The following is a 27,851-nucleotide window of genomic DNA, read 5'->3' as shown; positions in this document are numbered from 1 at the left end:
GCGGAGGCAGAAGGTAATTCTGGCAGCCACCCTCGGAGCACAGCTCCTGCAGCCAGGCTGTTTCCTGCCCTGGGAGCAGCTGGGGCTGGGCACAGCTCAGTGTTGAGAGCTGCTGGCCGGGGCCTGCTTGAGACTTGTGGTCCTCTGAAAAGGTCCTGGGAGCAAAGGCAGCCCTGGTGGTTGTTCTTCAAAAGTGAAATCCTGTTTAAGTGATGCTTAACTCCTTAGGACAGAGAGTTTGTCCCATCCCTGGGAGTGCCCAAGGCCAGGCTGGACAGGGCTTGGAGCAGCCTGGGACAGTGCAAGGTGTCCCTGGAATGAGCTGGGATTTGTGGTCTCTTCCAACCCAAAAAACAATTCCACGATTTCTATGGAAACGTGCTCCCAATGTGTTGTCAGTGCTGGGGTTGAGGGCATGGAGCGAGTCCCTTGTCACACAAACCATGGGACAGCACCTGTGGCTCAGCTCTTGAAGGTGGTTTCTGGCCTTGTTTCATTAAACCTGTTGAGTTTTCATGGGAACTTCCTTGTGTCCCACTGAACTGCTCGGGGCTTTCCTTTCCCTGACACTGGAAAAAAGGGCTGTGCTAATTTGATACCCAGGGAATTTGAAACACAATTCCTTGCTGAAATGAAATGTCTGGTTTGGCTGATCTGTTTCACAGAGATTTCTCCATAGTGGAGGGGTGGCTTGGGAGGGGAACTGGAACATTTAATTTGGTTTTCTGCTTTGTGTTGCCCCCTGAAAATGTCTCGTGAGGTAGAAGGAGCATGAGTAGATTGGCTTAGTTGGATATTTCAGGCTGGAAAATCCTTGTGATATACAGGGGAGAGAAAACACACTGAAACATTCAGAAAGTTACTCTGAGACTCTTTTCCTCCAAATCCATGGATTTTACTGTTCCTGATGGGCAGCTGCTGATAAGATTGTCCAGTTGGGATTGCCCTGGTGTGCTGCTGTTGGGATTTCTCTGTGCTTGTTGCTGTTCTGCTCTGCTTCCTTGTCATGGTGCTCGCTCAGGAGGAGCAAAACCACTTTCACATTCCTGAACTGACAAATTCCAGTGCTTCCAGAAGCCTTCAGGTATTTCAGTGGGTCTCTTGTAGGAGTGTGCTTTGAAAAGGTGTTGATTACAGAACTCATCCTGCTTGTTTCCTGTTCCCCTCTCCCCATCTTTGCTCTCCCCTCAGCAGCTCATTTTTTGTGTGCTGAGTTGCTGTGACCTCCTCTTGCTTCTGCAGAGCAGGCTGTGATCCTGGGGGCATTGTTGTAAAAATGGGTGAAGCTTTTCAGGGGAGCTGAGCCCCACAATCCATCCCCAGTCACCTGTTCCTCACAGCTGCCACAAATTCCAGCTGCTGACCAGAAATCTCCTGGATAAAGAGCTGCTGCAGGGCATTGTAATGAAGATCTGCTGCAGAGCATTGTCTGTGGCTTGCCTGGCTCTGAGAACTCCTCTCAGGTGTATCAGGGGTGATTTCCAGGGGTGATTTCCAGCCCCATTTCCCCAGTGCTGATGTCAGGCTGAACCAACTCTCCTTTGTGTGGCTGCCGTGTGATGCTGCTCCCTCCTCTGGGCTCTCCTGTTACTCCTGCCTTTGTCAGGGAGAACTTCTGTTCCAGGGCAGTTGTTTTCATTGGGAACATCTGGCCGTGGTTCTTGCCCTGCTCAGACTTTGATTCTGGGGTGAAACTCAACTGTTGCTGAACCCTCAGCAAGTCCCTGTCATGGCATGAGGCCACTCTCCTCTGTTCTGACAGAGGGGCCTTGGCACTGCAATTAAGCATTGCTGATTCCCATTTCCACGTGTTTTTCCCCCAGAATTGAAACGTGGGAAGGTCAGAGTGGCAGTGAAAGGAAAAGCCCCTCCCAAGGTCAGATGATAGCATGGCCCCAAGCCCTGGTGCAAGCCCAGAGATCCAGGCACACACCTGGGATGCAGAAGATGCTTTTCCCAAGGTATTGCCTGCTCCAGCAGGACAAAATTACTGTTCTTTCTTCCCTAATCTGGTATTTCTGAATCCTGCACCCCAATATATGCCTGAGACGTGGCAGGGTAACCTAAATTCCACGTTAATGAAGCGCTTCCCTGGGTGGATAAAATGGGAGGAAAAACATAATTAGCTAAGGAAGGAGAGCCCCTGTGCAAGGCTGCCTCTGCTGCAGTTATTTCTGTCCCCTGAATCATTAATCAGCCTGGCCCCATGCCAGGGAAGGCATTAGCCAATCTGCAATTTCAATGGCTTTTTGCTTCCAGTGCTAATGGTAGTAGCAATTCTAACCATGAATCCTTTACTACAAAAATAGTAGTTAAACCACCTAATCCCGCCTAATACTTGTGACTTCACCTTCTTTCTTTACCCACTATTGTTATGGGAGAAGGCTAAAAATAGGGCAGTAATCACTTGATGGAACAAAATATTTTAACCCTGGCTCTGGTTGTCAGTGGCAAACCTGTTGTAGAGCGTGTGATGCTTTCCTTGCTGGCAGCTGGGGAATGCATTTCCCTTCTCCTGGGTGCTGGAAATGTGTCTGAATGCACTCAGAGCTGGGATTCTGTTTTTGAAATAACCTCCTGTGTGAGCTGTTCAAACAAGACAAAGTCAAGCAGCCTCCCCCAGCTGGAGGAGGATTTGTTTCCAGCTGAAATTTGTAAACCTTTAGTTCATTTCAAGGAGCTTTAACAATTGTGAGTGTAGAAATCAAAGTGTTCAGCTGTAGTTTTTGGTTTTCTCCTCTCCATTCTAAGGATATTTCTTGGTTTTGCTGGTTTTTGTTCTTCCAGTCTCAATTCTGGTGTTCTTGTAGAATTGTTGGCTTTTTTTTGAGGGGTGTTTTACTAGAGAGGTGTTTGGTTGGAGTTTTTTGTTGCTTTTTTAATTGCAGATTGAGCAAGACTTAAAATGCAGAGGCCAAATGGATGGAAATGTTACATTCACACTTGCAGAGTGCACAGGAGTTAAAAAGAAATATTCAAGGAATCATCTCCTTTGGAGGTGCTCTGGGTAAGCACCTGGAATGTTCAAACAGAGAAAATTTGGAATCTCTCATCTTGTCACAAACAAAACAAATGCTGTTGGATCTTCCAGCCAGGCTGGAAAGAGATTGGAGCAATTTGGGCAGTGGAAGGGGTGGAATGAGATGGGCTTTAAGGTCCTTTCCACCTCAAATCCATCAGGAATTGGGGGATTTTAGAGCTCAGAAATCAGGACGTTTATTTCTCCGGAGGAATACACCGATAATATAATTTCCCACATTTCTCTGCAGCAGTGGAGGAGCAAAACAAGAGATTCCCCAGCAGGGTGGGACCTCCAGGCCTGGGCAGGAAATCCTGGGGGGCTGCTCAGGCCTCCAAGAGCTGGGCCAGCAGCAGGAGGGAGCCCTTGACATGGCTCTGTGGTGCCAGCAGCCATCCCTTGGCACGCTCCTGTGGCCAGGAGGAGCTGGGGGTGCTTGGCCCGGAGTGCCAGAGCTTATGGAAGTGTCTGTGGGATTCCCTGGAGTTGCTTTGCAGGGTTTGAGGGCAGCACTGGGCCCTGTCATTTACTGCAGATCAAAGGAATATTGAATTGAATTGAAGGAATATTGAATGAAAGGAAAATTGAAAAGGATCCATTTGGGTGTTCCAGCTTTGGGAATCCTGCCTGGGTGGGAGCAGATCCCAGGGCCAGAGGGGGAACTGGGGGAGAGCAAATGCTCCAGTCTGAGGGAGGGAAGATGGATCCTGGGCTAAGGAAGGGCTGGGAAAAGGGGCCACGTGGAGAGCTGGGGCTGGCAGAGGTTTGCTGTGGTTCCCCTCGAGCTCAATTGGATAAATAGAAACTGAACAGATAATTTCAACCTCCCTCAGTCACTGTTACCCCAGCAAATACAGGGATTTGATCTATTTAATGTTCAACATCAAGAAATAAAAAACCATAAAACTGGCTTCATGATGCACTTTTAGAGACAGTTTAGATCATCACTAGAATATTTCTTAGCTCAAATATCTATTAGCAAATATTTTTTTTAGATTCTTTTCCTCCAAAGGAATTTCTAGTTAGTTTTCTATTTTTTTTTTCTCCTGTATGCCTATTTGTTTTATTTCTTTGTTTAATTCCACTTGCCTTTTGCTTCCTGGGAAACAGCTCTTGTATGAGGAGGAACTAAAGAATCCTTTGGGGTTGGGAGTGAAATTTAGCCTTGGATAGTTTGGCTGCCTGTCTGCCCAGGTGAATGTAAATTCTACATAAATGAGGATTCCTTAATATATAAAAAACTGGTGTACAATCCCCCTGGGATGCCTGAAATGTGATACAGCCCTGCACTTGGAATTTATATGTAAAGGTCATTTTAGCAACCATATTTGCTTAATATAAGGTGCAGTATTAACACAGATTGTTGACATTAATATTTACCTAAAATTACAATTCACTGCTTTGCCAGTTGCTCTCAGGGCATGAAAACCCCCTTGGATTATTCTAGAATAAAAAAACAGGTCCTGGAAATGTGCAAGGTAAATTCCCTTGTTGTTGTCATGCTAATTTGTTGGGTCTTCAGCCCCCAGTTTAGTAATCAGAAGGACAGTTTGGGGCCCTGGCTGCTGTTAATGGAGCTGAGCGCAGAATCCCTTTTGACAAGTGCCATTCCCCCGGGCCTGCCTGGCTGGGATAAATCAGCAGAGTTTGCAGCACCAGCAGTGCCCTGGCTCCGGCCAGGAGCTGCCTTTGGGGAATCCTGGAATGCTGGGGTTTCATGGAATCTCAGCTGGTTTGGTTCTGATAATCCAGGGCCACCCCAGCCATGGCAGGGACACCCTGACTGTCCCAGGGTCACCCCCACTGTCCCCAGGGTCACCCCCACTGTCCCCAGGGTCACCCCCACTGTCCCAGGGACACCCCCACTGTCCCCAAGGTCACCCTGACTGTCCCAGGGTCACCCCCACTGTCCCCAGGGTCACCCCCACTGTCCCAGGGTCACCCCCACTGTCCCCAGGGTCACCCCCACTGTCCCAGGGTCACCCCCACTGTCCCCAGGGTCACCCCCACTGTCCCAGGCTGCTCCAGCCCCAATGTCCAGCCTGGCCTTGGGCACTGCCAGGGATCCAGGGACAGCCACAGCTGCTCTGGCAATTCCAGCCCAGCCCCTCCCCACCCTCCCAGGGAACAATTCCTGCCCAAGATCCCACCCAAATCTCCCCTTTTCCAATCTCAAGCCATTCCCTGTGTCCTGTCCCTGCAGGCCTTGTCCCCAGTCCCTCTCCAGCTCTCCTGGAGCCCCTGCAGGCCCTGGAGGGGGCTCTGAGCTCTCCCTGGAGCTTCTCCTCTCCAGCTGAGCACCCCCAGCTCTCCCAGCCTGGCTCCAGAGGGCCTCCAGCCCTGGAAGAATCTTTATGACCCCTTTGCTGTGTTGCAGTTTTTCTCCCCAGGGCCTGTTTTGGGGTCTGTGTTGGACCTGGAGCAGGAGGGGTTTGGTCCCAGTCCCTGTGTGGGGGTTGTTCCTCCACTGTCACTCTCCAGGGTGATCCAGACCTGTGGATCTTCGGTGGTGTTCCTAGCCCAGAGCTGTGAGTGCCACATCCTGAGTCCTTCCTTCATCACCCCAGGGCTGGGGACCCCAAACCCGGAGCTCGGGGCTGGCAGCAGGGAGGGGATTGGGCACAGCTGGGACTCGATGGCCTCAGAGACCTTTTCCAACCTCGGTGATGTGGGAGAATGAACGAGATCTGGGGGTCTGGCACTGAGGGGTGTGCAGTGGGAATCCAGCTGTGCCTGGGGGGTGTGCAGTGGGAATCCAGCTGTGCCTCAGGGTGTGCAGTGGGAATCCAGCTGTGCCTCAGGGGTGTGCAGTGGGAATCCAGCTGTGCCTGGGGGGTGTGCAGTGGGGATCCAGCTGTGCCTGAGGGTGTGCAGTGGGAATCCAGCTGTGCCTGGGGGGTGTGCAGTGGGAATCCAGCTGTGCCTGAGGGTGTGCAGTGGGAATCCAGCTGTGCCTGAGGGTGTGCAGTGGAAATCCAGCTGTGCCTCAGGGTGTGCAGCAGGAATCCAGCTGTGCCTGAGGGTGTGTAGTGGGAATCCAGCTGTGCCTGAGGGGTGTGCAGTGGGAATCCAGCTGTGCCTGGGGGGTGTGCAGTGGGAATCCAGCTGTGCCTCAGGGTGGGCAGTGGGAATCCAGCTGTGCCTCAGGGTGTGCAGTGGGAATCCAGCTGTGCCTGAGGGTGTGCAGTGGGAATCCAGCTGTGCCTCAGGGTGTGCAGTGAGAATCCAGCTGTGCCTGGGGGGTGTGCAGTGGGAATCCAGCTGTGCCTGAGGGTGTGCAGTGGGAATCCAGCTGTGCCTCAGGGTGTGCAGTGGGAATCCAGCTGTGCCTCAGGGTGTGCAGTGGGAATCCAGCTGTGCCTGGGGGGTGTGCAGTGAGAATCCAGCTGTGCCTGAGGGGTGTGCAGTGGGAATCCAGCTGTGCCTCAGGGTGTGCAGCATGAATCCAGCTGTGCCTGAGGGTGTGTAGTGGGAATCCAGCTGTGCCTGAGGGGTGTGCAGTGGGAATCCAGCTGTGCCTCAGGGGTGTGCAGTGGGGATCCAGCTGTGCCTGGGGGGTGTGCAGTGGGAATCCAGCTGTGCCTGGGGGGTGTGCAGTGGGAATCCAGCTGTGCCTCAGGGTGTGCAGTGGGAATCCAGCTGTGCCTGGGGGGTGTGCAGTGAGAATCCAGCTGTGCCTGAGGGTGTGCAGTGGGAATCCAGCTGTGCCTGAGGGTGTGCAGTGGGAATCCAGCTGTGCCTCAGGGTGTGCAGTGGGAATCCAGCTGTGCCTGGGGGGTGTGCAGTGAGAATCCAGCTGTGCCTGAGGGGTGTGCAGTGGGAATCCAGCTGTGCCTGAGGGGTGTGCAGTGGGAATCCAGCTGTGCCTCAGGGTGTGCAGTGGGAATCCAGCTGTGCCTGGGGGGTGTGCAGTGGGAATCCAGCTGTGCCTCAGGGTGTGCAGCGGGAATCCAGCTGTGCCTGAGGGTGTGTAGTGGGAATCCAGCTGTGCCTGAGGGGTGTGCAGTGGGAATCCAGCTGTGCCTCAGGGGTGTGCAGTGGGGATCCAGCTGTGCCTGGGAGGTGTGCATTGGGAATCCAGCTGTGCCTGAGGGTGTGCAGTGGGAATCCAGCTGTGCCTGAGGGTGTGCAGTGGGAATCCAGCTGTGCCTGGGGGGTGTGCAGTGGGAATCCAGCTGTGCCTGGGGGGTGTGCAGTGGGAATCCAGCTGTGCCTGGGGGGTGTGCAGTGGGAATCCAGCTGTGCCTGAGGGTGTGCAGTGGGAATCCAGCTGTGCCTCAGGGTGTGCAGTGGGAATCCAGCTGTGCCTCAGGGTGTGCAGTGGGAATCCAGCTGTGCCTGGGGGGTGTGCAGTGAGAATCCAGCTGTGCCTGAGGGGTGTGCAGTGGGAATCCAGCTGTGCCTGGGGGGTGTGCAGTGGGAATCCAGCTGTGCCTGGGGGGTGTGCAGTGGGAATCCAGCTGTGCCTGAGGGGTGTGCAGTGGGAATCCAGCTGTGCCTGAGGGGTGTGCAGTGGGAATCCAGCTGTGCCTCAGGGTGTGCAGTGGGAATCCAGCTGTGCCTGGGGGGTGTGCAGTGGGAATCCAGCTGTGCCTCAGGGGTGTGCATTGGGAATCCAGCTGTGCCTGGGGGGTGTGCAGTGGGAATCCAGCTGTGCCTGGGGGGTGTGCAGTGGGAATCCAGCTGTGCCTCAGGGTGTGCAGTGGGAATCCAGCTGTGCCTGGGGGGTGTGCAGTGGGAATCCAGCTGTGCCTGGGGGGTGTGCAGTGGGAATCCAGCTGTGCCTGAGGGTGTGCAGTGGGAATCCAGCTGTGCCTTGCTTTATGCCATGTTTTCCAGCGCAGAGGTGATGCTGAGCTCTCCCAGGCTCAGGAATTGCAGCGATCCCGTGCTTCTGCTCCAGTTCCTGGCGTGGCTGCAGCGAATCCCGCCCGGGACTCGCTCCCAGCGGGCAGGCAGGGAACGGTTCCGGAGCCAGGGGAGAGGCTGGAGCTGCAGTGTGTTACAGTGACACACATTCCTGGATTAGTGTGTGGAAATTGCTCTTCCTGAATGAGATTTCCGTTCCTCCTGAGCGCATCCACGCGTCCCATGCGAGGGGAGGGATGTTCTTGTGTAACTCCTTAGGAACAGCGTGGTGTCCAGAGCCTTCCTTTTGTGAATGGGGTTCCAGAGTGAGAGTGAGCAGGAGGGAGGAGTTCTGTCACCCTCAGGAAGGCAGCAGCTCGCTCCTGTGAGGATGGGTGTGCACTCTGCATCCCTTTCCAGAGGCACAGTCTGCCTGGGACAGGCTGGAACAGCCTTGGGGTGCTGCTGGCTGGGAGCAGCAGGAGTCAGGTTTGCTTGGATCACTTCCAGAGTGACGACTGGGACTCCAGCTGCCCTCTCCTTGTGTGATTCCTGGAGTTTGTGAGCTCTCCCCTCCCTTCAAGGCTGTCACGCTGGATCTGGATGTCAGGGCATGGATTGATCCTGGCGTTGTCTTCTGGATTTCTCTCAAATCCCTGCCTCAGCGGTGAGCCACATTTTCTGGTAATCAGATCTCATCGGCGTCAGTGCTCGTCTGGGGACAGCTTCTGACTCTGGAGTTTCTGGTGTTTACACCATCCTGGCTCTGCTCTCCGCTCCTCAGAACTCAGGGGTCTTTAACGGGAGCAGATCCTGACGAGGTGGAAGATCAGCTCAGTTGTTTCATTGCCATTCCAGAGGAATCCCTGACTTTTGGAATGCAGAGGTGTTGGAAGTCACGGCTTTGCCTTTGTGTTCTGCTGGTTCAGACACTTTGTTCTTCCTGGAAGGAAAACAAAGGAGCCCTGTGATATTTGTGTGCAACGAGGTGAAAATGTGTCGCTATTTAACATTACAGGCTGAGAAATGGGAAAAGGATCTTTGGGTGCAGCCTTTGAAAATCAAATAAATGGATCCAATGATCAATGAAGGTAAAGGAAGTGTGTGACTGAGAGAAAGAGCTGGGAATTGCTGTTTATGGACACTTTGAGCACAGTGACCAAAATCAGGCACAAAGACCTGATTTAGAAAATGCTTTCATCCATATTTGTTAGGATTCTTGAAAGAGAGACGATAAAGGATGTGAAATACCTGTGAATGAATAATTTCTTCATTTCCTCACCTCTGACAGCTGCTAGAGAAGGCAGTTTTTATTTCTGTTTTTTGTGGTGGCTGGGGTAGGGGATATTTGGGAAGGGGATGGAGGCAGCCTGTTCCTCCTGTGTGACATTGTCCTGTTGGAGCCACCGAGTCCGCAAAGCCTTCTCTTTTCCAGGCTGAACAATCCCGATTCCTCTGCTGCCAGGAAATGCTGAGGAATTGGGATTGTTCAGCCTGCAAAAAAGAAGGCTTTGGGGAGATCTCATTGTGTCCTGCCAGTGCCTGCAGGGGAGGAAGGAGAGGGGCTGTTGACAAGAGCCTGGGGTGGCAGGAGGAGATGGCTTCAAACTGACAGAGAATGGCTTTAAACTGGATGCATGGGAGAAATTATTCTCTGGGAGGGTGGGGAGAGGCTGGGATAGAATTCCAGAGAAGCTGTGGCTCTCCTGGATCCCTGGCAGCATCCAAGGCCAGGCTGGCCAGCGCTTGGAGCCACCTGGGACAGTGGCAGGGGTGGCACTGCAGGAGCTTTGATGTCCCTTCCAGCCCAAACCATTCCACGATTCCAAATCACATACATACACCACTTCTTATCCTTCTGGATTTTGCTGGGAGTGCAGTGGTTGGATCTTTGTGTCAGCTTTGTTTTGAGGCTCCCACAGCTCAGCTGCCAGCCAGGGGGATGATTTGTTTTGGGGAAGCTGCTGGACACACTGGGAGCAGCCTTTGCAGTGGCTTTTGTGGTTTGCTGGGACATCACTTGAGCAGCGATGAGTTCACGTCACCTTCTGAACCTCTCTGTACAACTTCTCCTTTCCTCTGATGTCTGATGGAAATAATCATTTGCTCTCTGCCAGCTTGTGTGGTTTGGCACATCTGGGGGTTGCAGCACTTTCCACGAGTTCAGCTCCAAGTGCTCCACGGAAGAATTTGGTGCCAGTGCCGTTTGTGTGGCAGCTGCAGAGCAGGGATGGAGCTGGCAGGGGAGGAGAGGCTCTGGGCTGCGCTTTTGGGAAGGGTTTTCACTCTGTGTCGGTGCCCACGTGACAAATGTCACTGCAAAAGGTGGCAGGGCTGATGCAGAACTGCAGATAACCGAGCTGAGACACAGCCACAGGAGATACCTGACTTTTAAACTGGGATTCTGACCCCTGAGGATTTACTGATTATGTAAATATCTATTAAATAATTCAGTAATACACCACTAACCTTTTGTAAGGTGTGATGGCCACAGAATAGAAGAATTTAGATTGGAGGGGATTCCTGGAGGTGAATGTGGCGCTGATTCTTAGTTGAGATCTCCAGAATATTGTCTTAGAGTAGGAATGAAGCACCCACAAGGTCTGGGTCCTGCTGGAAGTGGTGCTGCAGGATCAGAAATCAGGGTTAGGGTCAGTGAGGGGGGTCTCACAGGTGGGCCATGAGCATTTAAACAATATTTGGAATTTTTTTTTGGTCTTGTAACTCACCCAGCAGAGCTCCAGGAGCCTTTGGACACCACTGTAGGGATGCCCAGGCTGGGGTTGTTGGGAGGTCTGGAGTTTGCCTGGATGATCCTTATGGATCCATTTAACTCAGGACATTCTATGGTTCTATCAACTTATTTATCCAATAGTTTCAAGTTTACACTTCATTTTTCTGCTCTAAATAACTCAATTTTCATCGAATCAAACCACTGTGGTTTTTCTCCCTCGTGTCAGTGTAACCTGAATGTAAATTTTCCAGGTTTATACAGGAGATTTTCCTTGATTCCCACCTGGAATGATGCTGGCTCCTCATGCCTTGACTCCCTCACCTGAAACCACTGTGAAATACGAGCAGAGACAGTTGTTGGGCTTTGTGTTTCTTAAAAGTAATTGCTGGTTGTTCCTTTCTTGTGCTTGTATGAATCTAGCACACATAAATAAATCTGTGTTTAATAATCCACGTGTGGCTATAATAATGAAAGTATATAAATGTTATAACTGCTGGGAGTGTTAAAGGTAAGTCTTGCTCTGGAGCTCCATAACCTCGTTACAGGCTCTCCTGTGGAATGTAGCTCTCAGTCTGGAGCAGAAAAATGGCTGTGAACTCTGATTATAATAAAAATAACAGCAAATAAAAGCATTTCCTCACGGCCTTTTCTCCCCATCTGTGAATAGGTGCGTTCCATGGACGAGCTGAATCACGATTTCCAGGCGCTGGCTCTGGAGGGACGGGCTATGGGAGAGGTAAGTGAGAGGCCTGGAGGAAAAAAACCCCTATTTTGGGTGGGGGAGGAAAGGAAATTGCAGTTTTCTGAGGCTGCTGGGACGGTTGTGATGCTGAGGGTTCTCTGTTGTGGCTGTGAGCTGTGTCTGTGTGTGTGTGGTGTGTGTGTGGTTGATCCAACCCCAAACCTGCCAGGCTGGAATCCACCGTGGAGGGAGGAACAGCTAAAGCTCCACTGTTGGCTCATCCAGCAGTGAACTCAAAATCCAGCTGGGGACAGTGTCCCAGTCCTTGGAGCAGGTTTATTTTGGGATTCACTGAGCTCAGACCCCATTGTGCTGTGGGGCATTGGCTGCTGGCCTCTTTGCAGCCCTGGCCACCTTTTCCTGGCTCACACAAAGGCCAGGGCTGTGTTTAAGGTTTGGAGGAGCTGATGCCTGTGGTGTGTTCCCAAAAATTCCTGGTTCATTGGCAGCTGGGGAGTGCTGGCAGTTGGGAATAATGTTTGGGTTGAGTTTTCCAGTTTCCTCAATGCTGGCAGCTTTGCAGGTGGGAGCAGTAGGGATGGAGATGGGAGCAGTGGGGCTGGAGATGGGAGCAGTGGGGCTGGAGATGGGAACAGTGGGGATGGAGATGGGAGCAGTGGGGCTGGAGATGGGAGCAGTGGGGCTGGGATGGGAACAGTGGGGCTGGAGATGGGAACAGTGGGGATGGAGATGGGAGCAGTGGGGATGGAGATGGGAACAGTGGGGATGGAGATGGGAGCAGTGGGGCTGGGATGGGAGCAGTGGGGCTGGAGATGGGAGCAGTGGGGATGGAGATGGAGATGGGAACAGTGGGGCTGGGATGGGAACAGTGGGGCTGGGATGGGAACAGTGGGGCTGGAGATGGGAACAGTGGGGCAGGGATGGGAGCAGGAGGACCAGGGATGGAGATGGGAGCAGTGGGGATGGAGATGGAGATGGGAGCAGTGGGGCAGGATGGAGATGGGAACAGTGGGGCAGGAGATGGGAGCAGTGGGGCAGGAGATGGGAACAGGAGGACCAGGGATGGAGATGGGAGCAGTGGGGCAGGATGGAGATGAGAACAGTGGGGCAGGAGATGGGAGCAGGATGGAGATGGGAACAGGAGGACCAGGGATGGAGACTGACAGCTTTGTAGAGCAGGACCTGCAAACACCCATCAGTAGCTGCTCTGCCTGCCCTACCTGTTGCTGCAGACAAACACAGACCTCCACACATGGCTGCTTTTGTCTTAATATTTGCCTTGTCTGAGGGGGATCAGTTTTCTTAATTTGTCTAATTCATAATCCCATCTCAGTGGGATCTCTGTGCCCTGGCTGCTGAAGAATTGCTTTTGTTGATGATGGGTAAATCCTCCCCTCCTCCCTGCTCTGCTAAATTGAATATTGGCCTAACTCGTAAGTCCTTTGTAAGAGGGCTTAGCAGGATTATTTTCATACTGGATAGGGTCAATTTTAATAAAAACCAGGGAATGAATAAACGACTCTCATTCTGAACCTCTGCTCCTTCTTTTTAAATTTCCAACCTGCAGAACTGCATGAGAGTCACTTAAAATACCTTTTCTTTTTTATCCATTGCAACTGACAACTTTCCCCGAGGAAAAATTCATTGTGTGGCAGCCTGTTGCATAATTCAGTGCAGCTGATTGCTGCTTGCTAAGCTCTGTGATGGTTGGAGCAGCGCTTGACAGAACAAAGCCCCCCTTTAGCATCTGTTCATGTTGGCTTTTGGGTTTCCCTGATATCTGTAAATAGATCTGGAATCTCCCTGTGAGGTGAACAACTCTCTTCTGCTTGTTTCTGCTGAGGGTACAGAACTTGCAGTTGGAAACTTGGTGCTTCTGCTGGGGAAAGAATAAACTGGAGTGGGACAGAGTAAACTGGAGTGGGAAGAGTAAACTGGAGTGGGACAGAGTAAACTGGAGTGGGAAGAGTAAACTGGAGTGGGACAGAGTAAACTGGAGTGGGACAGAGTAAACTGGAGTGGGACAGAGTAAACTGGAGTGGGACAGAGTAAACTGGAGTGGGACAGAGTAAACTGGAGTGGGACAGAGTAAACTGGAGTGGGAAGAGTAAACTGGAGTGGGACACAGTAAACTGGAGTGGGACACAGTAAACTGGAGTGGGACACACTAAACTGGAGTGGGACACAGTAAACTGGAGTGGGACACACTAAACTGGAGTGGGACACAGTAAAATGGAGTGGGACAGTAAACTGGAGTGAGACAGAGTAAACTGGAGTGGGAAGAGTAAACTGGAGTGGGACAGAGTAAACTGGAGTGGGACAGAGTAAACTGGAGTGGGACAGTAAACTGGAGTGGGACAGAGTAAACTGGAGTGGGACAGAGTAAACTGGAGTGGGACACAGTAAACTGGAGTGGGACAGAGTAAACTGGAGTGGGACAGAGTAAACTGGAGTGGGACAGAGTAAACTGGAGTGGGACACAGTAAACTGGAGTGGGACACAGTAAACTGGAGTGGGACACAGTAAACTGGAGTGGGACACAGTAAACTGGAGTGGGACAGAGTAAACTGGAGTGGGACAGAGTAAACTGGAGTGGGAAGAGTAAACTGGAGTGGGACAGAGTAAACTGGAGTGGGACAGAGTAAACTGGAGTGGGACAGAGTAAACTGGAGTGGGACAGAGTAAACTGGAGTGGGACAGAGTAAACTGGAGTGGGACAGAGTAAACTGGAGTGGGACAGAGTAAACTGGAGTGGGACACAGTAAACTGGAGTGGGACACAGTAAACTGGAGTGGGACAGTAAACTGGAGTGGGACAGAGTAAACTGGAGTAGGACAGCGTAGTTTGTGTCCTGCACTGTGAGGTGTTGTCAGGGGAAATGGGAAGTGTTTAATTGCAGCTAAAATCAGTTTAATCAGTTTGTGCTGCTTTCTGTTCAAAATCCCTTGCAATGCCACGAGCAGAGTTGTTATTTCTGTGCTGTGGCAGGAGAAAAAAGGGGGGATAAAAAAAAAGCTGCATTTGAAGAAATACGGGAATGACAGAAGCTTAAACAAAACTTTGCAAGACGCCTGACGTTTGTTGGTGTTTGTAAATGCTGGAGTGGCTTGGCTTCCAGCTCCTTCCCGGTGCAGATGGAGGAGCAGGTTCCTCTGTGTTTGGAAGTGATGGTTGCTCACAGCAGCCTCCTGCCCTTCCACTCGGAATTATTTTGGGATTGCATGAAGGGGAGCACGGGGCAAGGTCCCCGCTTTTATCCTGGAGCAGCCCACGCAGTGCTGAGGGAGCGTGAGCACAAATCCCGTGTGAAATCAGCCTGAAAACGGGTGGGGTTTGGAAACAAACAGCTCTGTGCTGAGCTGGGGACGGAATGGAGAGCACAGCCTTGGGACTGAGCTCCAAAGCAGCCCAGGGGAGCTGGGAAATCACTCCTGACAGACTGACAGACGGACTGACAGACTGACTGACAGACTGACTGACTGACAGACTGACTGACAGACTGACAGACTGACTGACTGACAGACTGACTGACTGACAGACTGACAGACTGACAGACTGACTGACAGACTGACAGACAGACTGACTGACTGACTGCCTGACTGACAGACTGACAGACTGACTGACAGACTGACTGACAGACTGACTGACTGACTGCCTGACTGACAGACTGACAGACTGACAGACTGACTGACAGACTGACTGACAGACTGCCTGACTGCCTGACAGACTGACTGACAGACTGACTGCCTGACTGCCTGACTGACAGACTGACAGACTGACTGACAGACTGACTGCCTGACTGCCTGACTGACAGACTGACTGACAGACTGACTGACAGACTGACTGACAGACTGACTGACAGACTGACTGCCTGACAGACTGACAGACTGACAGACAGACTGCCTGACTGCCTGACAGACAGACTGACAGACTGACAGACTGACAGACTGACTGCCTGACTGACAGACTGACTGCCAGACTGCCAGACTGCCAGACTGCCTGACTGCCTGACTGACTGACAGACTGACAGACTGACAGACTGCCTGACTGCCTGACTGACTGACAGACTGCCAGACTGCCAGACTGCCTGACTGCCTGACTGACAGACTGACTGCCAGACTGACTGCCAGACTGCCTGACTGCCTGACTGACTGACTGACAGACTGACTGACTGACAGACTGACTGACTGACAGACTGACTGACTGCCTGACTGACAGACTGACTGACTGACAGACTGACTGACAGACTGACTGACTGCCTGACTGACTGCCTGCCTGACTGACTGACTGCCTGCCTGACTGCCTGACTGCCTGACTGCCTGAGTGCCTGACTGACAGACTGACTGACTGACAGACTGACTGACAGACTGACTGACTGACTGACAGACTGACTGACAGACAGACTGACTGACAGACTGACTGACAGACTGACTGCCTGACTGACTGCCTGACTGACTGCCTGACTGACAGACTGCCTAACAGACTGACTGCCTGACAGATTGACTGCCTGACAGACTGCCTGACTGCCTGACTGACTGCCTGACTGCCTGACAGACTGACTGACAGACTGACTGCCTGACTGACTGCCTGACTGACTGACGGACAGACTGACTGCCTGACTGACTGCCTGACTGACTGCCTGACTGACTGCCTGACTGACTGACTGCCAGACTGACTGCCTGACTGACTGCCTGACTGACTGCCTGACTGACTGACGGACAGACTGACTGCCTGACAGACTGCCTGACAGACTGACTGACAGACTGACTGACAGACTGACTGACAGACTGACTGACAGACTGACTGCCTGACTGACTGCCTGACTGACTGACGGACAGACTGACTGCCTGACAGACTGACTGACAGACTGACTGACAGACTGACTGACAGACTGACTGACAGACTGACTGACAGACTGACTGCCTGACTGACTGCCTGACTGACTGACAGACTGACTGACAGACTGACAGACTGACTGACAGACTGACTGACAGACTGACTGCCTGACTGACTGACAGACTGACTGCCTGCCTGACTGCCTGACTGACTGACTGACTGCCTGACAGACTGACAGACTGACAGACTGACTGACAGACTGACTGACAGACTGACTGACTGACAGACTGACTGCCTGACTGACTGACTCCTGGAGTTCAGCCCAAAATCTGCACCCAGAGATCTCAGCACGAGCTGCTGTCAGCCACAACATTGGATTTGATACCAGATCAGGGTATTGATCAGGTTATCAGGGTATTGATCAGGTTATCAGGGTATTGATACCAGATCAGGGTATTGATCAGGTTATCAGGGTATTGATCAGGTTATCAGGGTATTGATACCAGATCAGGGTATTGATCAGGTTATCAGGGTATTGATCAGGTTATCAGGGTATTGATACCAGATCAGGGTATTGATCAGGTTATCAGGATATTGATACCAAATCAAGGTATTGATCAGGTTATCAGGATATTGATACCAAATCAAGGTATTGATCAGGTTATCAGGGTATTGATACCAAATCAAGGTATTGATCAGGTTATCAGGGTATTGATACCAAATCAAGTTGTTGGAGTGGTTATCAGGACATTGGATTTGATACCAGATCAGGGTATTGATCAGGTTATCAGGGTATTGAATTTGATTCCAAATCAAGGTGTTGATCAGGTTATCAGGATATTGAATTTGATACCAAATCAAGGTATTGGTCAGGTTATCAGGGTATTGATACCAAATCAAGGTATTGATCAGGTTATCAGGGTATTGGATTTGATACCAAATCAAGGTGTTGGAATTATCAGGATATTGAATTTGATTCCAAATCTCAAGGTATTGAAGTTGTTATCAGGATATTGAATTTGATTCCAAATCAAGGTGTTGAAGTTGTTATCAGGACATTGAAACCAGTCAGGAATTACCACACTCCTGATACAGAGGAGAGATCCCATATCTGATGATTCCTGTTTGATCCATGGTAATTTCAGGCACATTCAGGTTCTTTTCATCTTCAGTTCCCTGAGTTTTATCCCAGCTTGAGGCAAGGCTCATTTCGTGGTTAATTTGCTGTGAATGTGCTGCTGTTCCCCCTGGGAATTCCATCCATCCTACCCAGAGGATTTACTGGGATATTGTCCCCATGCTAGCTCAGGAATTCCTGGCTGGAGGTGATCCCTGTGAATCCCAAAATCCCCTGAAGAATGGGAATTGTTTTCTCTGTCCTCCAGAGCTGGGACCCTGGGCTGTCCCAGCCCTGGGATGGCTCCGTTCCCTGGGACCCTTTCCCATTCCCAAGGACCTTTTCCCTTTCCCAAGGACCTTTTCCCATTCCCAGGGACCTTTTCCCATTCCCAAGGACCTTTTCCCTTTCCCAAGGACCTTTTCCCGTTCCCAGGGACCTTTTCCCATTCCCAGGGACCTTTTCCCATTCCCAAGGACCTTTTCCCGTTCCCAGGGACCTTTTCCCATTCCCAGGGACCTTTTCCCATTCCCAGGGACCTTTTCCCATTCCCAGGGACCTTTTCCCATTCCCAGGGACCTTTTCCCATTCCCAAGGACCCTTTCCCATTCCCAAGGACCTTTTCCCATTCCCAAGGACCTTTTCCCATTCCCAAGGACCTTTTCCCATTCCCAGGGACCTTTTCCCATTCCCAGGGACCTTTTCCCATTCCCAGGGACCTTTTCCCATTCCCAAGGACCTTTTCCCGTTCCCAAGGACCTTTTCCCGTTCCCAGGGACCTTTTCCCGTTCCCAGGGACCTTTTCCCGTTCCCAAGGACCTTTTCCCATTCCCAGGGACCTTTTCCCATTCCCAAGGACCTTTTCCCATTCCCAGGGACCTTTTCCCATTCCCCACCCTGGCAGATGCTGCCCTCCCTCCCCTCAGTGTTCCCAAGCCGCCCCCAGCCTCCTCAGCAGGAGGGAGAAATGAGAATTCCCGAGCTTTTCCATCCCTGTTTTCCCATCCCTCCAGCAGCAGCAGCAGCTCCCATGGGGAGGCAGGAATTTGTGCTCCCAGGTGAGCTCAGGACAAGGTTTGGATCCCAATTTTTTTCCCCCTCCTTGATTTTTCCCTGCGAGTGCAGAGAGGCTGGAGAGTGTCGGTGTGAGAGTGTCTGAGGTGTGGGGGGCTCCTGGAGCGGGGAGGAAAAGCAGGAATGGGGAGAGATGGAATTGTTCCCTCAGCTTTCACCTCAGAGATACCAAAATTGGGATTATATCAGTTGTATTTAATGATTGGTACCTGATAGAAGGGAGATGCTTACGGTTTATGTTTGCATTTTATACTTATTTTAATCATGCTTTGCTTTGTTTTGTTCTTTTTTGTTTTGTTTTGTTGTTTTGTTGTTGTTGTTTTGTTTTAATTGCAGCAGCTGTTGCCGGGTAAAAAGTTTTGGGAATCTGATGATTCCAGCAAAGATGGACCAAAAGGGATATTTCTGGGAGATCAGTGGAGAGACAGTGCTTGGGGAACATCAGGTAGCTCGATTATTTCCTTGATTTAGTTGGGGTTGAATGCAGAAATGTGAATTTTTTTACCCAAAGTGGCTGTCCAGGCTGGATGGCAGAGCTTTGAAAAGATGTCAAAACACATCTGGTTTAAATAATAAAAAACAAACAGGAAACCTCACATTGCTTTGTGATAAAATTAATATATCTGTGGATGTCAGAACATTGTCAAATGTGAATATGTGTAAATTCGTGTTTATCTGCTTAAAAAATCTCGTAAATTTCCCTTAAAATCTCAATTTCTGATGTGTTTTCTGCTCTGGGATGTATCAGCTGAAAGTTTGAACGAAGATATTGGAGAACAAGATGAATAATAATAAAAAAAAAATCTCTTCATTTTTTAAATACTAAACCAACCAACCAAAACCCAGCATTCAGTTAAAAAAAATAAATAAAATGATGTTTTGAATTAGTGTTATGTCTGCCAAGGATTTTGTTCTTGCATCACAGACTGTCCTTGATTTTGAACTTGAGAGCAACATTCAGTTTAAAAAGGAAAAAAATAAAAAAAAATAAAATGGAAATTTATCTGCCAAGGATTTTGTTCTTGGCTCCCCCTGATTTTGGACTTTGGGGGGACAATATTCAGGTTTTAGGAAAAGAAAAACAAACCTGCAAGTGCTGGGTTTGAAATGCTGATCTTTGATTTGTTCTTTCCGTGGTTTCTGAAACCTGAAACACTGCTGGGTGTGTGGTGCAGCTCCCAGGAAATAAATGGGATGTACAGGTCCCAGAAATGGGATGTACAGCTCCCAGAAATGGGATGTAGAGATCCCAGAAATGGGATGTACAGCTCTGGGAAATGGGATGTACAGCTCCAGGAAATGGGATGTACAGCTCCAGGAAATAAATGGGATGTACAGGTCCCAGAAATGGGATGTACAGCTCCAGGAAATGGGATGTACAGCTCCAGGAAATGGGATGTAGAGATCCCAGGAAATAAATGGGATGTACAGCTCTGGAAATGGGATTTACAGCTCCAGGAAATGGGATGTAGAGATCCCAGGAAATGGGATTTACAGCTCCAGGAAATGGGATGTACAGCTCTGGGAAATGGGATGTACAGCTGCAGGAAATGGGATGTACAGCTCTGGGAAATGGGATGTACAGCTCTGGGAAATGGGATGTACAGCTCCCAGAAATGGGATGTACAGCTCCAGGAAATGGGATGTACAGCTCTGGGAAATGGGATGTACAGCTCCAGGAAATAAATGGGATGTACAGCTCCCAGAAATGGGATGTACAGCTCCCAGAAATGGGATGTACAGCTCTGGGAAATGGGATGTACAGCTCCAGGAAATAAATGGGATGTACAGCTCTGGGAAATGGGATGTACAGCTCCCAGAAATGGGATGTACAGCTCCCAGAAATGGGATGTACAGCTCTGGGAAATGGGATGTACAGCTCCAGGAAATGGGATGTACAGCTCCAGGAAATAAATGGGATGTACAGCTCCAGGAAATGGGATGTACAGCTCCAGGAAATGGGATGTACAGCTCCCAGAAATGGGATGTACAGCTCCCGGAAATGGGATTTACAGCTCCCGGAAATGGGATTTACAGCTCCAGGAAATGGGATGTAGAGATCCCAGGAAATGGGATGTACAGCTCCAGGAAATGGGATGTACAGCTCCCAGAAATGGGATGTACAGCTCCAGGAAATAAATGGGATGTACAGCTCCAGGAAATGGGATGTACAGCTCCCAGAAATGGGATGTACAGCTCCAGGAAATGGGATGTAGAGATCCCAGGAAATGGGATTTACAGCTCTAGGAAATGGGATTTACAGCTCCCGGAAATGGGATTTACAGCTCCAGGAAATGGGATGTAGAGATCCCAGGAAATGGGATGTACAGCTCCAGGAAATGGGATGTACAGCTCCCAGAAATGGGATGTACAGCTCCAGGAAATGGGATGTAGAGATCCCAGGAAATGGGATTTACAGCTCTAGGAAATGGGATTTACAGCTCCCAGGATGTACCTCACTCTGGGATGGGCTTTTCCCTGATAAAAATGGATATTTTCATCTGTTGTAGTATTTCAAGAAAGAGAAAGCCATCCTGATTTTACTGATGGGCATCAGCAGAGTCACAAATTTGCCACTTCTCCATGCAGATAAACCTCCGGGGAGTAGATACGGAATGATTTCATTTGCTCCTTTGAATATTTGGATGTTCTTTGAGAATCTGCCATGTTTTTGTTGCAGATCACTCTGTTTCCCAGCCAATCATGGTTCAGAGAAGACCTGGGCAGGGTTTCCACGTGAACAGCGAGGTGAACTCGGTGCTGTCCCCGCGCTCCGAGAGCGGAGGGCTGGGGGTGAGCATGGTGGAGTACGTGCTGAGCTCATCTCCTGGAGACTCCTGCCTAAGGAAAGGAGGATTTGTAAGTGCCTCATCCCCACATTCCTGGTCTTTTCTCCTTTTGCTGCTTGCTTGGGAGTCGTTCCCAGGGCAGAGGTTGACTCGATCTTCTCGAGTGTGGCCCGGCTAGCTCAGTGATGAGGTTTCTCTTCACTCGAGTTTCGAGCCAGCAGATGTTTGTGGGGTTCACTGATTTTCTTCAAGAATCCAAGTCTATAGAGCGAGTAAAGAAATCAGGGGGGGACTCTCTCTCTGGTTTGCATCCCACAGTTTATTTCTGTGAAGGGGAATCCAAAGGATGAGAGACCAAGGATTTGGGGTCTGGGGGGGGTCTCCTTTTAACAGGGTTTCTCGGAGGGAGGGAACATCAGAGAGAAAACCAATTATTTTTCTCAGTTAGTACATCTTACAAACTTTCTACAAATCAAGGTTACACACAGCAAGATGAGAAATGACAGACACCAACTTCTTCAAATGCCCACAAAGGTGTGGGAGTATTCTGTACAGAGGGGGAGAGAGGGGGGGCTTGGTTTCCTGGCAGCACAGGGGGGAAAGAAAGGGAAGGCAAGGTAAGCATTCCCTCCCAGCTTCCATAGTTTAGAGGCATTCTGGGACAGGAAAAACAGAGTTACCAACTTCCATGTTGGAAAGAAGGGTTCTCTTCTCCCAACCCCGTGCTTTCCTGGGCTAAAGAAACTTCAAGCAGCTGGAAATGCCAGCGGGGTCCTCTCTTTACTCCATCCGGCCTCTCGCCGTGGGGCTGAGGAGAGAAACTTCAGTAACCATGGTAACTTGACACCAGGTAAACAGGAGAAAGAGAAGCTGGGGGGGAATCACAACTAAAAGATGGGAAAAGATACATTTCAGGCTATCAACTACAACATAGGTTTCTTTCTTTGCCCTCAAACAGGGCAGGTTCAGTTCTTGCCCTGGGGATGTGGGATGGGAGATGGGAAGGTGCTGGCGTTCTCTGGATCCTTGGAAAAGCCCCCCAGCAGAAACACCCCATCCAAGCTAATCCTTGGAAAAGGTTCCACAAACCTCCAGTGAGCCTGTGGTGCTGCCTCAGAACAGAAATTCCATGTGATGGTCCCAGGAAATGGGATCCCAGCTCCAAACCCAGCCTTTCCCTGGTGATAACTCTCCTGGCACAACGTTTATCCTTGTCCTGTCGGTTTTCCTTACGCTGTTTTTTGGGATAAACACCCCCCCAAGCCCCAGAAATAAATACACTGGTCTCACACAGCCTTCCCTGTAATTCCTGCGTGCTGGATGGATGTTTTCCAGCTGGGAATCCTGTCCAGGCAGGAATGCAGCGGGAAAAGGCAGCACCGCTGTGTTTTGTGGGGTGGGAAGGAGCACAGGGATGTGGGGAGAGGTGGAATCAAACCCAGCCCTGCGGAGGGGAAAGAGCTGCAGAAATGGGGGAAAAGCACCCTGAGGATGAATCCTTTGGAGCTTCCCTCACCCTCCTAGGACTGCTGCCCTCAGGAGGAGGTTTGGGCACTCAGGGCAAGGAGCCAGGTGATCCCAGCTGGGATCTGATCCTCAGCACACCAAGGTGACAGAGGTGACACAGCTGTCACCCCCTTCTTTGGGGGAAAATTGCTCCAAGGCTGCGTTGACAGCTGGCATTTCCAAGTAATACTAAGGAAGCACAGTTTCATTTTCTGTCAGAAGCAACAGCAAAAAGATTTTTGCTTTCACAACAATTTTTTTTTTTCTCTAAATATAAGGGAGAAACCCCTTTCTCCAGCCAGAGAGAGTGGGAAAAGGTTCAGTGGGTGGAAATGTGTGCAGAGCACCTCTCCCTGCCATCATGTGGAAGGCAGGGTTTGGGTGTCGGTCCCTGTGACAGCACCTCTGATAAATATGTTTATATGCCCCTTGCTGGTTTTTATCATAAATTATGTTGTTTTTCCTCTCCTTTTTGTTGTTCAAAACACTGCCCCAGGCATCAACACCCTTTATTCTCCTCCCAAGTGAAATAAAGAGCAGACACGCTGCAGATGTAACACACACCACTCATGAAATGCTCAACAGAACAGAAATCCTTTTTTTTTTCCTTGGTTTTTTTTTTTCCTCTTTTCTCCCAAAGAAATGTGCTTCAGGATCACAGGAGCCAGTGGCTGAGGCAGTGATTTATTTGAGTGGTTTTAAATGAGCTGTGCCTTGGAATTCACTGCTGATGTCCCCAAAACTGAGGTGGTTTTCAAGCACGTGTCCAGTCAAGAGCTGTCTCTGACACTGAGCAGGCACTTGAGAGAAGCACAAATTCACTTGATGCCCCTGCAGCATTTGCTGGTGTTGAATTTGAAGTGCTGAAGTCTCATCTAGAAGGAGAATTCCTTAAAATTATTTTGGGATGGGGTTTTTAGAGCCCACGAAAACAAACCTTGAGTTACTAAATGGAAGAAACCTGAATAGATGAAACCCCTCTTAGAAGAGTGAGATCTAATTCCCTTACTTCTTTGATTATTATTGAATATTTTGCATTTTTACCTATTTTTTTTGGTAGGAATTAATGTTTGCAAGTGACTTCCTTTATTGTGACATCTTTGATTTGTTACCATCTCGGGGTAACAGGAGAACTGATCTGAAAACTCAGCTGATTAAAACAATGTCTCTTTTGCCCAGGGGCCAAGGGATGCAGAGAGTGACGAGAATGACAAAGGGGATAAGAAAAGCAAGGGCACGTTTGATGGAGATAAATTGGGAGATCTGAAGGAGGAGGGGGATGTGATGGATAAATCCAATGGTTTGCCTGTCCAGAACGGGATCGATGCCGACGTCAAAGACTTCAGGTGTGTGCGTTGGTGGCTATTAATTAATCAGTTAATAATTAATCAGTGTTGGGGTTTAACCCCAGCCAGCAGCTCAGCCCCTGCAGGCTCCCACTCCGTCCCCTGCAGTGCCATGGGGACAGAATCCAAAGGGATTCTCTGGGATGCTGTTCCAGCCCTGAGCAGAGCCCGGAGAGGGGCTGGAGGCTCCTCCCTGGGATATTCCTGAGCCACACGGACACAGCCCCGTGCTCTGTGCCCTGGGCTGGCCCTGCTGGAGCAGGGGGTGGCACCAGTGACCCTCTGGGGTCCTCCCAGCCTGACCCTGACTGGGATTGTGTGACGGACTGGTGAAGAGCAAACACCATCACTCCAAACACCCTCTCCTTCCCTCTTCATCAGCTCTGCTCGCTGTGTGGGCTGGGACATCACAGAATCCCAGAATGGGCTGGGCTGGAAAGGATCCGAAATCCCATCCAGAGCCACCCAGCCATGGCAGGATCACCTCCCACTGTCCCAGGGTCACCCCCACTGTCCCAGGGTCACCCCCACTGTCCCAGGGTCACCTCCCACTGTCCCAGGGTCACCCCCACTGTCCCAGGGTCACCCCCACTGTCCCAGGGTCACCTCCACTGTCCCAGGCTGCTCCAGCCCCAATGTCCAGCCTGGCCTTGGGCACTGCCAGGGATCCAGGGACAGCCACAGCTGCTCTGGGCACCTGTGCCAGGACCTATTTCCGTATAGAATTAACTCAGGGAACTCTTTCAGACCCTGTCTTTATGTTTCCCTGTTGTACTCCAGCACCTCCAGGCAGCTCTGGAGGGTGAGATGCTGGGCTGGAGTGTTTCTGCCCCTTTTCCTGACGCGTTTTTCCCTCCCCGCGCAGCCGCACGCCCGGGAACTGCCAGAACTCGGCCAGCGAGGTGGATCTGCTGGGCCCCAACCAGAACGGCTCCGAGGGGCTGGCCCAGCTGGCCAGCACCAACGGGGCCAAGCCCGTGGAGGATTTCTCCAACATGGAATCCCAGAGCGTGCCCCTGGACCCCATGGAGCACGTGGGCATGGAGCCGCTGCAGTTCGATTACTCCGGCACTCAGGTCCCCGTGGACTCGGCTGCTGCCACCGTGGGGCTCTTTGACTACAATTCCCAGCAGCAGGTGAGGAACTGGCCCCTGATCCATCCCCTGGATCCAGAGGAATCGGGGTGGGCTGGGGTGAGCTTGGGATCCCACCCTGGGAAAAGGGATGGAAGAAGATTGGAGGCGTTGTCAGTGTCTCCGTGCTGTGTGTGTCCTCCCTGGGAACTGGAGCAGGAGATCTGCAGCTGGAAAAATCAGAATTCCCACAGCAATTCCCAGAGCATCCACCAAGATCTTCACTGATCCTGGGGGTCTCCAGGAGCTGGCATTGAAAAAGAGCCTAAAAGTAGGAAAAAGTGATAAAAAAACCCCCAAACTCCCACCCTGGAGCCCAAGAAGTGACTGAGAGCCAACACCTGCTCAGCCCAGGTGTGAGCCCCACACTGGGCTTTACTGAGCCCCACGCTGGGCTTTACCGAGCCCCACGCTGGGCTTTACCGAGCCCCACGCTGGGCTTTACCGAGCCCCACGTTGGGCTTTACCGAGCCCCACGCTGGGCTTTACCGAGCCCCATGCTGGGCTTTACTGAGCCCCACGTTGGGCTTTACTGAGCCCCATGTTGGGCTTTACCGAGCCCCATGCTGGGCTTTACCGAGCCCCACATTGGGCTTTATTGAGCCCCACGTTGGGCTTTACTGAGCCCCACGTTGGGCTTTACTGAGGCAGCCAGAGCAGTCTGAGGCAGTTCCTCCTTCTACCTGATCCTGGTTTAAACCCTAAGGGCAGAGTCCACTACTCCAGACCTTTATCTGAGCCTGGCTTAGGTTTGTTTGACCTTTCTCCCACAGCAGCCCAGACTCCCTTGGCTGCTGCTGAATGCTGGGCTTGGCTCCAGCAATCAACTCCTGCTCGTTTGGATAATGAGTGTTAACTTTATTGCTCTCCCTTTGCAAGTCTGAGATCCCTCAAAGAAGAAGGGAATCCTTTGTTGTAGCTGATGGTTGGGATATGTGTGAGCAGAATAAATCCTTTGGGATTTGGAGGGAACAGCAGAGGGAAAAGCCGGGCTGGGGGGAGCTGAGCTGCAGAAATGTGGGGTTCTTCAGGTGGATCAACATCCATGCCAAAGGAGTTGAGATCCTTCAGAGATGTAGAGAGGAGTCTCTGTGGGGTGAAAGGAAACGTGGTGTGCAGGGATTGCTTGAAAAGGAAGGACAGGCTGCTTTCTGTGCCTGATTTCAGCAGTGTTGGTGTGTGTGTGTGTGATTTCAGCAGTGTTGGTGTGTTTGTGTGTGATTTCAGCAGTGTTGGTGTGTGTGTGATTTCAGCAGTGTTGGTGTGTGTGTGTGTGATTTCAGCAGTGTTGGTGTGTTTGTGTGTGATTTCAGCAGTGTTGGTGTGTTTGTGTGTGATTTCAGCAGTGTTGGTGTGTGTGTGTGTGATTTCAGCAGTGTTGGTGTGTGTGTGATTTCAGCAGTGTTGGTGTGTGTGTGTGTGATTTCAGCAGTGTTGGTGTGTGATTTCAGCAGTGTTGGTGTGTGATTTCAGCAGTGTTGGTGTGTGTGTGTGTGATTTCAGCAGTGTTGGTGTGTTTGTGTGTGATTTCAGCAGTGTTGGTGTGTGTGTGTGTGATTTCAGCAGTGTTGGTGTGTTTGTGTGTGATTTCAGCAGTGTTGATGTGTTTGTGTGTGATTTCAGCACTGTTTGTGTGTGATTTCAGCAGTGTTGGTGTGTGTGTGTGATTTCAGCAGTGTTGGTGTGTGTGTGTGTGATTTCAGCAGTGTTGGTGTGTTTGTGTGTGATTTCAGCAGTGTTGGTGTGTTTGTGTGTGATTTCAGCAGTGTTTGTGTGTGATTTCAGCAGTGTTGGTGTGTTTGTGTGTGATTTCAGCAGTGTTGGTGTGTTTGTGTGTGATTTCAGCAGTGTTGGTGTGTTTGTGTGTGTGATTTCAGCAGTGTTGGTGTGTGTGTGTGTGATTTCAGCAGTGTTGGTGTGTTTGTGTGTGATTTCAGCAGTGTTGGTGTGTGATTTCAGCAGTGTTGGTGTGTTTGTGTGTGATTTCAGCAGTGTTGGGGTGTGTGTGTGTGATTTCAGCAGTGTTGGTGTGTTTGTGTGTGATTTCAGCAGTGTTGGTGTGTGATTTCAGCAGTGTTGGTGTGTTTGTGTGTGATTTCAGCAGTGTTGGTGTGTTTGTGTGTGATTTCAGCAGTGTTGGTGTGTGTGTGTGTGATTTCAGCAGTGTTGGTGTGTTTGTGTGTGATTTCAGCAGTGTTGGTGTGCTTGTGTGTGATTTCAGCAGTGTTGGTGTGTGATTTCAGCAGTGTTGGTGTGTTTGTGTGTGATTTCAGCAGTGTTGGTGTGTTTGTGTGTGATTTCAGCAGTGTTGGTGTGTTTGTGTGTGATTTCAGCAGTGTTGGTGTGTTTGTGTGTGATTTCAGCAGTGTTGGTGTGTTTGTGTGTGATTTCAGCAGTGTTGGTGTGTGGTTTCAGCAGTGTTGGTGTGTTTGTGTGTGATTTCAGCAGTGTTGGTGTGTTTGTGTGTGATTTCAGCAGTGTTGGTGTGTGATTTCAGCAGTGTTGGTGTGTTTTTGTGTGATTTCAGCAGTGTTGGTGTGTTTGTGTGTGATTTCAGCAGTGTTGGTGTGTGTGTGTGTGATTTCAGCAGTGTTGGTGTGTGTGTGTGATTTCAGCAGTGTTTGTGTGTGATTTCAGCAGTGTTGGTGTGTGATTTCAGCAGTGTTGGTGTGTGTGTGTTTCATGCTGGATTTAAGGGCAGTGTTTGTGGTTTTGTGTGTGATTTCAGGTCACTGTTTGTGTTTTG

General features: G+C 50.5%; 1 protein-coding gene across 7 annotated transcripts in view; it reads left to right on the top strand.

The window, feature by feature from the left end:
- Nucleotides 1–27,851, top strand: part of PUM1 (pumilio RNA binding family member 1) — a 77,217-nt gene that overhangs the window by 8,336 nt on the left and 41,030 nt on the right. For 5 of the 7 annotated variants that reach the window (XM_088067472.1, XM_088067471.1, XM_088067468.1 and 2 more), the window contains 5 exons: nt 11,269–11,337; nt 18,668–18,776; nt 21,012–21,190; nt 23,806–23,972; nt 24,838–25,108. In XM_088067472.1, the coding sequence (XP_087923598.1) occupies nt 11,269–11,337; nt 18,668–18,776; nt 21,012–21,190; nt 23,806–23,972; nt 24,838–25,108 (795 nt within the window). The remainder of the gene's footprint in view (nt 1–11,268; nt 11,338–18,667; nt 18,777–21,011; nt 21,191–23,805; nt 23,973–24,837; nt 25,109–27,851) is intronic. The other 2 variants (XM_088067473.1, XM_088067469.1) reach the window with 1 other exon arrangement.

The sequence above is a fragment of the Pseudopodoces humilis genome, chromosome 27 (genome assembly GCF_049639895.1).
Source record: "Pseudopodoces humilis isolate 2021_Gansu_Grassland_sample_001 chromosome 27, ASM4963989v1, whole genome shotgun sequence".
Taxonomy (NCBI): Eukaryota; Metazoa; Chordata; class Aves; order Passeriformes; family Paridae; genus Pseudopodoces; species Pseudopodoces humilis.
Note: the sequence above shows the minus strand (reverse complement) of the source record. Positions and strands in the feature narration are given on the sequence as shown.